The 10,000-nt window shown below is 35.5% G+C and overlaps 1 protein-coding gene and 1 long non-coding RNA gene across 4 annotated transcripts in view; one reads left to right on the forward strand and one right to left on the reverse strand.

Annotated features, from left to right (window-relative positions):
- LOC124387416 overlaps positions 1-10,000 on the forward strand; it is a 12,584-nt gene that overhangs the window by 2,495 nt on the left and 89 nt on the right. For 2 of the 3 annotated variants that reach the window (XR_006926158.1, XR_006926160.1), the window contains exons 2-4: positions 1,580-1,684; positions 1,774-1,906; positions 9,793-10,000. The exon at positions 9,793-10,000 is cut by the window's right edge. This is a non-coding gene — a long non-coding RNA (uncharacterized LOC124387416). Of the gene's footprint in view, positions 1-1,325; positions 1,464-1,579; positions 1,685-1,773; positions 1,907-9,792 lie in introns of those variants that run through there. The other variant, XR_006926159.1, reaches the window with a different exon arrangement.
- LOC124387414 (lysophosphatidic acid receptor 6) lies at positions 375-3,712 on the reverse strand. Its single transcript, XM_046851760.1, has 2 exons — positions 3,392-3,712; positions 375-2,255 (listed from the first exon to the last, which is right to left on the reverse strand). The coding sequence occupies exon 2, from the start codon at positions 2,227-2,229 to the stop codon at positions 1,267-1,269; it is 963 nt and encodes a 320-aa protein (XP_046707716.1). The 5' UTR covers positions 2,230-2,255; positions 3,392-3,712; the 3' UTR covers positions 375-1,266.

Below are 10,000 nucleotides of genomic sequence, written 5' to 3' on the forward strand. Positions count from 1 at the left end.
ATATCTGAATATATCGTCTAACACATTTTCTGATCAGTTAAAGAAAGGTTAATCCAATAAACTAGTCATATTTCTCTTAAAATTAAAATGGTTACTCTTTTCACAAAGTTTATGTAAAGCTCAAGCACAAAGCTTGAGTAAAAAATATACTCTCGTAATTCAAATCGCATGATTTAGTTTCAGAGCTTACACCACAGTCTTATCTTCTTGATAGAGCCTTTCCTTCCATGGGTGATAATATGCGCATTTCAACGATCAGACAAATTATCTGCTACTCAAATTTATTTTAATTATATTTTACTAAACATCATTTGTTTTTACAATACTGCTGTGTATAGGCCTATTTAAAGGACTCAAAAAGAACTTTGGCTCCAATGATTTATTTGTTTGTTTGTTATATACAAGTTTGTTACATAGCACAGGTGTCATTTTAAGAACTGAAATGAAAGAGCAATACAGGAAGCAGTGGTTTGTAGCTAATGGAACTAAAGATAAATGTGTTTTTCTTCTCAGAATTTAAATGTTTGTTGGTGGCAGGATTTGAACCTAAAACTGTCTCATTAAAAACACAATCTTTAGCACTGATACTCACAATATGAATATTTTTTTGTAATATAAATACTTTTCCAGCATTATCAGTACCTGCTACAAATTCATTACATATGCTGCAAATGGTTCGGGTTAATCTTACAAAATGAATAAGCATCATCGGCATATCAATGATAGTTTACATTCTAGCAAAGAAAGTTCTGACAATTTGGTTCCATTTCTTACAACAACATAAAAAAATTATATTGTTCACATATACATGCATTTTGTCTATTATTTACAAAAGAAATTAATACATATATCATTAAAAACATCATTTGTATCTTCCACATAACAGCTTATTAACAAATAATACAATACTGACTAAGGAATTTATTTATATATAATTTTTAACTATATGCAAATTATGTAAATAATATATAATTTATTTCTAATTGCAGTAGAATTTTTATAACCATAGGCAATTCAAAAAATAATAATTCATTCATTTCTACTAATATTTAATGCATATCATTCATTTTTCACTAATTCAGTTACATGATACATCTTTTTTAATTACATATGTAACATGCTTTTATTTTGCTGTTCTTATCCTAGAATTCAAGATGATTTTCTCATCCTCCGTGTGATGTAGAAGTCAACAACTTTACACTTTGTTTATTGTTAAGATGCATATATCTGATGACAGCTATTTCCAGCCAAACAATATTTTAGACTTCAAGTACTGGCAAGTGCTTTGGAGCGGGTGTTTCCATCAGAGCTTGCATTGTTCATGGGCAACATTCTCCGAACAGCATCTATTTCGACATTTTTCCGAAAAGTCTCTGTGGTAAAATAATAAGCCAGTGGGTCCAGAATGGCATTCAGACAAGTTACCATCAAAGAATAGTAGTAGGCAGACATCACTGATGAAGGTATGCATTCTGCATGATCTCTGTAGGAGTAAATCACCAGTAGTATGACATGATATGGCAGAAAACAGAAGAGAAATATGGCCAGGTTAATGGTTACCATCCTCTTTATCTTACAGCTATCAATCAAGCCAGATGTCTGGACTGCAGTGCTTTTGCTGACAGCACGTACTAACCCCCATGAACAGAGAACCATGATAATCAACGGAATCGCAAATCCTATTGTCAGTGAGGAGCCAAGGGCAGCAGGTTTCACAGCATGTATTGGAAAGTTTTTAAAACATTTGTTTTCATTCTTATTTTCTTTACGCAGGTACATGGGAAAGCTGGCTCCTATTGTCAGCATCCAAATCCCCACACAGACTAGTGGTGCCTTTTTGCGTCCTTCCTGCACTCGGGATGACAGAGGGAAGCAGACAGCCAGGCCACGGTCAAGACTAACACAGGTAAGAAACAAGATGCTTCCATACATGTTGGCTAGCAGTATAAGACCAGCGACTTCACAGATCCTTTGTGGTAGATTTTTAAATCCCAAGTGATAATAGATCCTTAATGGTAGAGTACAAACCAGAAGGAGATCTGCTATTGCAAGGTTGGTCATGTATACAGTGGTGTGTGATCGTGACTTTGTACAGCAGAAAAAAACCACAAGTGCCAAGGAGTTGAGGGTGATTCCAGTTACACAGACCACACTATACACAGCAACAAAAATAAAGTTTGATTGTTTGAGAGTTTGATTCTGCCAGGTTTCGCATGTGTTAAATGGCATAGTTCCTCTTTTGGTTGGCGCTTAGGCTGCATTGAGAAGCAGATACATAAAAGTTAAAGGATGTTAGCAGTACTTTCAACTCAATTTGCAACAAAAAAACCTAGATTATTTGTAATTTTTAAATTATATAAAAATGTAATTAATTTAAAAATAATACAACAGATTTGATGAATTTCTGTATTTGTGATTATATCATTGTTAATTCTTTATATATATATATATATATATATATATATATATATATATATATATATATATATATATATATATATTCCCATTTAATTTTACACATTACATCACTTATAGGCAAAAATCACACTGTTAGTATAAAATCATCGAATTGTTGAGTTTAAAAGAGCATGAATTTACACAAATTTTGGAATAAATAAAACCATTAAAAAATGTGTGAATAAAAAAAAGGGTGTAACACAAAATAGCAGTTTTGTCAGTTTTCTTCCTTTTTAATTAGTTTGCATACAAATTACTGCTAAGAACATAATTTATATTTAATCACTGCCAATTATTTTCACATTATTGTATACTTATATGAAACTATAAAGATATTACTGTTTAACACTTCATACATCATCATACTGAGCATGATAAACTTTAAATATAAAACACAAAAGTACTTTTGTCTCATATAGTCTGCAATGTTTACTTTTATGCTGATGACTAAATGGAAATTCCTTATTAGAGCAAATGCAGATTAGTAATACAGTTCGAAAACATTACAGACCCCCTATTCATGCTGTGGTTTTTAACAAGCACATTTGAGACATTTTCTTCCATCTTAGATTGTGACTAGACATGGATTATTTAAGCACATAATATATACCGAGTTCTGTTTACACTTCAATTAAAAATAGCTGAAGCAAACATTTTATATATATAGCATTTTATAGCTTGATGTTTTCCCTGACGTTCACACTACAACTGAAAAGCTAATAATAAATACATTTTATATACATACACTCTGTTAAACAAAAAGAGTTTTATCTTCCATTTACCCAACTCTAGTTATTATTACATCATACAGCTACCTTTTCATGAAAATTCTCTTTAATACAACATTCATAGAAAAATAAGAACAAAAACCTATATTGCAAGTCAGCTGAAATGATTTATAATCCTAAACCGAATGATTTATGATCACACTTACCTGTAAACATTTAGGAGTGAAAGGAAAGTGTTACGTCAGTCAAGGTCCTGCAATAGAACTGAACTTTTTAGTTGCACTCATTTCTCCTAGGGTGCAGACCATACAGTATTTCGTGTTAAATGAGTTCTCAGGAAGCATATTTCAGCAGCGTAAAGTGCACACATTTGTTTCCCCCAAGGGGGATGTTACATTTGCTTCCGTTGTCTAGAGAAACAAGCCAGATGTACATTCATGGCCTCAATCACAACTAAAATGAATTCTCAAAGCTCTTTAAGTAACGACTCGTGCATCATGATTTAGAGAAGCTTACAACCTGCTAAAACCCATAGAACATAAATGATGACTAAATATGAAACTCTTGTGGGTGTGACATTTCACATAGCAATAGATAGAAACGACATAAACATTCATTTGTAGATGGTAAAAACCACATCCATGATCATTAGCTTAAAGATCAAATTTTCATATGTGCCACATACTGAAGAAATAAAGCCAGAGACCTAAACACAAAACGAAACACAAAGTAAAAAATGATATATTGAAACAAATTAGGTATAAAAATATTTTGAAAAATAATAGTTGGGTATAAAATGACTGAATGGCAAAAAGAAAATGTGAAGCAGAAATCGCATCAGTCCTGTTTCTTAGTCAGAACTTCAAGTGGATGACGTTTTTTCTTTCTGATCAGCATCTTTACACAAGTGTCAGACAGAGAGTCGGTTTGTACTCGCTTCCCTGTCAATATCGCTGAAGGTGAAAACATTTTGATTTCCAGCCACCATATTTATCTATACTACTTATTCAACGTAGGGACACAGTATAGCCTGGTGCACAATCGTGGGGCAAAAAGCACAGGGCACACTGGATGGCATGCCCACACACACACACACACACACACACACACACACACACACACACACACACACACACACCTTTTAACAAAGTACAGACAACTTGACAATAGCATTCAGCCTACGACAGCTATAAAGCACAGGGATGCAAATATATACATGCAGATACAAGGCAGAAGTTAGATGTTTGATTTAGTTGATGGAATTATTAATTAATAATGAATTATGTTATAAATTACAATGCATTTAAACTTTGTCCAGTGTTCTGGCCTTTTTCATTCACCAAATGAGTTCTTTCGCCCCAAAACTTTCCATGTGTTTCAGCTAATGGGATGATTCCAGGTGGAACTTACTTTATGTTTCAATTTATATTGAAACAACGATTACAATTTTTTTGCTATGTCAGCGATTATGTGTCTGCAAGATTGGGGCATATCTGTTGCTCGGGGAGTTTTTCCTTGCCACAGTCGCCACCGGCTTACTCATCAGGGACAAACTTACTTATAAACAAAATATTTACCACATTATTTGTGTAAAGCTACTTGTAAAGCTACAATGTTCATTATTAAAAGTGCTACACAAATAAAAATGAATTGAATTGAATTCTAAAGTATAGATTTAAAAAATATATACCAGATTAATATTTCTTAAAAAAAATTTCTCTCAAATTTAAGATTTAAAATTTAAAATTGCTAATTTAATTAGTGACTTTACCGATATGGGGAAAAAAACACACAATTTTAATATAAAAAGTAATTGTGGACTGGATTCTTTTTACCATTTATTACCGTCTTGTCAAAGATTAGTAACAATACTGACTTTTATGCATGGTTAGTTTTTTTGCAGCACCATATTTAATTATTTTCTTCACATTAAACATTTTTATACATTTTTCCATTTTTTCCTGTAAAAAATCGGCTCCACATTAGATTTATGAACATACTTTATGGCAACCACAACAACAACCAAATGCAACAACAACCTTCAAAATAAAAAACAAAAAGAACATAAGTGTAAATGGATGGACGCAGAGGATAGATAGAGAAGTAAGTTACATTTAGACACATGTATTTTCTTTGTGTGTGTGTGTGTGTGTGTGTGTGTGTGTGTGTGTGTGTGTGTGCGTCTGTGTGCGTGTATGTGTGTGCTTGCGTGTGTGTGCATATGTGTGTGTGTGTGTGTGTGTGTGTGTGTGTCTGTTTTTGCCAGCATGCCTTGCAGCAAATCACTTGGTGATCTTTACAAGTAAATCCACCACAGGCGATGCAGATTATTCGTTTTTTGCAGCACTTGTGTTATGTGTTACATGTTCACTGTAAGTGCAGAAGCAACTGGTGCATGGGGGAAGTGCTGTCTCTTTACAGTTGCTGCAGATACCATCACGTTGCCCAGCTCCTGTCCATCATGTTGAAAAAGAATGTTTGTGGCCACCGTTTGTTTTTTCTTCTACAGCTGTAGCTGCCAACAACCTACAAAGATACAAGAACAAGAAAACTTTAAGTACAGACTTCATCTATACATTTTCTAAAACTAAAAGGTTCATTCTAAAGTTGTAGTCAGTGATGATTTCAGGTTTGCATTTTGGTCCCTCTGTCACTGCTGCCTCGCGGTGCCTTGTACTTAAAAGGATTAATGCAATTAACAGCCGTCATATTGCTGGGAAAAGCGAAGACAGAGGAGGGTACAGGTCTTCCTCTGGTTTATTTTTTTAGATTGTGCCGACTAAGGCTATTTAATTTTTCAGTAGCACCTGTGTAAGTGGATAAGTAGTGAAGAAGTTGTCATAAGTGGCAGTGACTCCCTGTAGTCCCTCAGTAATCTCCCTGATAACTTGTATGCCCTGGCCCACCTCTGCAGCATCCCCGATCTTTTCCAGATAAGCCCTTCAGGCATAGGATGTAGCGACATCAGCAGTTATCCATAACTGTCCATACTGTCCAGTTTATATTTGGCTGTTTTTTCGGCATATATTGCCGAAATTGGCATCGCCCTTTAAAGAAAACAAGCTGTTCATCCACGGTCACGTCTGTCTGCCAGGATTAAAAAGAATTTAAAGTCGATCAGCCCACATACCCCACAGGGTTCTGACTGGGGGCGATCTTGTCGTCTCTTTGACGAGCTGCTCTGTTCAGCTTGTCATCAAAACAGAGCGCTCTGCTTATCTGATGAAACCTGCAGAGGGACATAAAACTTTCTTTCGGCTTCTCCCGTTAGGGGTCGCCACAGCAGATCCTCCGCACGTTTTGATTTGGCACATGTTTTTACGCTGGATGCCCTTCCTAACGCAACCCTCCCCAATTTATCCGGGCTTGGGACCGGCACTGAGAGTGGCTGGGGATGGTTCCTGACCGAATCGAACCCGGTCGCAGCGGTGGGGCGCTGCATCTTAACCACTAGACCACCAGGGGACCTTAGTGGACCTAAAACTGCCTGGCCACTTCCATCATCCCACAGGCAGCATGTGGACTCGACTCTGGATCTATATACCCAGCCAAAATGATTAGGCCCATGTAGGCTTTGACATCTGTGGAGTCCACCTTGGTACAATTAAAAAAATCAATCATCTCAAATGCAGAATTCACATCCTGGACCCTCGCAAATGCATAGCGCATTGGCCCTGAGCAGGCTGCATAAAAGGAGTCAAAAAGAAGTCATCGCTGCATCAGCTGGAAACCACACCTGGCCATTTCTCCCGATCCAACCCGATCCAGGATGCTCAGAATCCTCCTCACTTTCAGTCGACGATGTTTAGGATGAGGATGCTGCTACAAAATCTGTATCTGACTCCCCTGAGTCAGTGGTGTCTGAAGGAGATGAATCATGCAGCTCGCTGTGGTCAGGCTGCATAATTTCATCTAAAACATCTTCAGTAGTGAAAGTTCTCCAAATGTTGCTTGCTGGTCTTTTCATTGTCAAATGACCATGCAGGATGGCATGCAAGTGTCTAAATCCAATTAAATTGATCTTGTTTAGTGTGTACTTCTCATCAGCTAAAGGCAGCATGTGCATAAATCCACTACCTTTGTTTTTGTTTACTCCATGTAGACTCTTTGTAGTTCTGAGAGACACGCAAACAAATGCACACACACATACTATAATACTCCATAGAAAACTTCATAGAATACTCAATGGAAAAGCCAGAAACTAAGGTTTACACAGCGTTATTTCATGGTCTCGTGGTGCCTTTTGGTAGTCAACAGTACAAAACCGCAAATTTAACCACTTCCTATGAGGAACATACTAACTGTCAAAAATTCATGCATATATGGTGGCACAATTAAAAATGTTGTTAATATTACAGTTAATGAGGAAAAAACAGCCACACCCAATACGTGTGGAAGAAAACAATTTAATCTGATGCTGCAAAAAAACTAACAATGTTGTTACTAATCTTTGACACATTTAAAACTGTGATAAATGGTTTTTAAAAATCCAGTCCACAATCACTTTTTATATTAAAATTAAATCATTTTGTGTTTTTTTTCCATATCTGTGACATCACTAATTAAATTGGCAATCAAACATTTTTGTATTTTTTTAAATATTCAGTAGTTTTGATCAGAACTGAGGTTGATTAACAGATTTAAGCGAACAAAGTTAATAATATATTGATCTATATATACAAATATACAAATATATTGCTAATATATAATACCGTATTTTCCGGACTATAAGCCGCTACTTTTTCACACGATTTAAACCCCATGACTTAAACAATGAAGCGGCTAATTTATGGATTTTTCCTGGGGTTTTCCCGGTTTCACAAACTTCAAGCCAAAAAACTGAGCCCCGTAACATTAGAACATTGATGAAACTCTTATTAAATCAGACACGCTCCCACTGAATCGGGCCGCACCACATCATAAATATGGATGAGGTTCCTCTGACTTTTAAACTGCCGCTCACTCGGACTGTCAACAGGAAATGCGACTCATTCGTCACGCTGAAAACAACCGGGCATGAAAAAACACACTTCACCTGTGTTCTGAGCTGCACGGCATCGGGAGAAAAGCTTCACAGATGGTGATTTTTAAACGCACAACGATGCCAAAAGAAAAACTCTCGAGAGAAATTGTTGTGAAAGGAAGGAGGAAGACAGTGAACAATGACTTTCTTGGTAGGCTACTGTTTAGATACAAGCCGTGTAACAGTCACTGTCTTTCATTAAAGCCTGTGTAAAGTTCATTAATTTCAAAGTAGACACCTGCGGCTTATAGACAGGTGCGGCGTATTTATGTTCAAAATAAAAATCTTTGTCAAATTCAGTGGGTGCGACTTATATTTGGGTGCGTTTAATATTCCGGAAATTACGGTAGTTAAAAATATTTATTATATATATTTTTTACAGTAGTTTAACGTACTGTACTTTGAAATCCAGAGCAACAGATGTGCCATTCATTCAAAACACTGGAATAACACTGTTAAATAATAAAGTTAGTCTCTGTGGAGAGGTGCGACCTGCAATAGACTCGACCCAGACCAGAATACAGTGTTTACTAAAGAACAAACAAATTAATTTTTAATTACAATGTGTGCACTAATAACAGTTATAGGTAGTGTTGGATATGATTGCAACCCACTGAAAAGACTATAATAAATGTACGTTTATTTGTTAAATACTAAATTAACTAGGAACCTTCTTTACAGTTACAAAATGTTCATTGTCTATCTGATTTACACTTTCACAACTATAAGCAACTTTTAAGATTGTACAAATGCTACAAAATTTCATAATATGTACACACAAAGCCAAAATAAAGTGGGGCAATAATTTAAGCTGGAACTCTCACAGCAACCCAGGTTACCTAACACATAACACATCTTCAATCAGTTTTAACACCACTGACAACCTGCAAACATGCAAAGTACCATTCAATATTTTGGAGACACCTTCACCTTCAGTGTTTTTCTTTTCTTTATTATATATATATATATATATATATATATATATATATATATATATATATATATATATATATATATATATATATATTCTCAACATTGTACATTAATACTAAAGACTAATGTGAAAAACATGTATGGTTATGTAGTTAAAAAAACAGGTTAAATAACCCAGAATATGTTTAATACTTTTGAATCTTCAAAGTAGCCAAAATACAGAGATGTTGATGGCTTGTTGGCCTGTCCAACTCATCCCAAAGCGTTTCATCTGAATTTAGATTCATTGATTGTGGAGGTCAGGTCAACTGATAAAAAAAAAACGATGTTCACACTAAGCACAAACCAGATGGGATAGCTTTGTTGCAAAATGTTGTGGTAGCAATGCTGGTAAAGTGAATCTAATTTTTGACTAAAACACCTACAGTGTCACTGGCAAAGCACTCCCACACATCACACCTCCTCCATACTTCACAACCACACATTTAAGAACCAACAGTTTTACCCACTGTATGTCTAACAAAGACAGTGGTTAGAACCAAAAATCTAATATTTGGACAAATCAGACCAAAGGACAGTTTTCCACTGATCTAATGTCTGTTTTATGTGTTTTGTAGTCAAAGCAACACTCTTCTGCTTGTTGTTTTTCAGAAGTAATGGTGTCTTTGCTGCAATTCATCCACGGAAGCTTTATACATTCAGCTTCCTGTTGAAATAAGTGGCCAACTGAACTCCAAGAAGCATGTATGTAAATCAGCAGTTTCTGATTCTGGTAATGTGAATAAATGTATATGCAGCAAATGCAGCTCTTGGTCTTCTTGCCTGGGATTGGTGAACAGTTAAATGTTAACAGGGTATT

The sequence above is a fragment of the Silurus meridionalis genome, chromosome 6 (genome assembly GCF_014805685.1).
Source record: "Silurus meridionalis isolate SWU-2019-XX chromosome 6, ASM1480568v1, whole genome shotgun sequence".
Lineage (NCBI taxonomy): Eukaryota > Metazoa > Chordata > Actinopteri > Siluriformes > Siluridae > Silurus > Silurus meridionalis.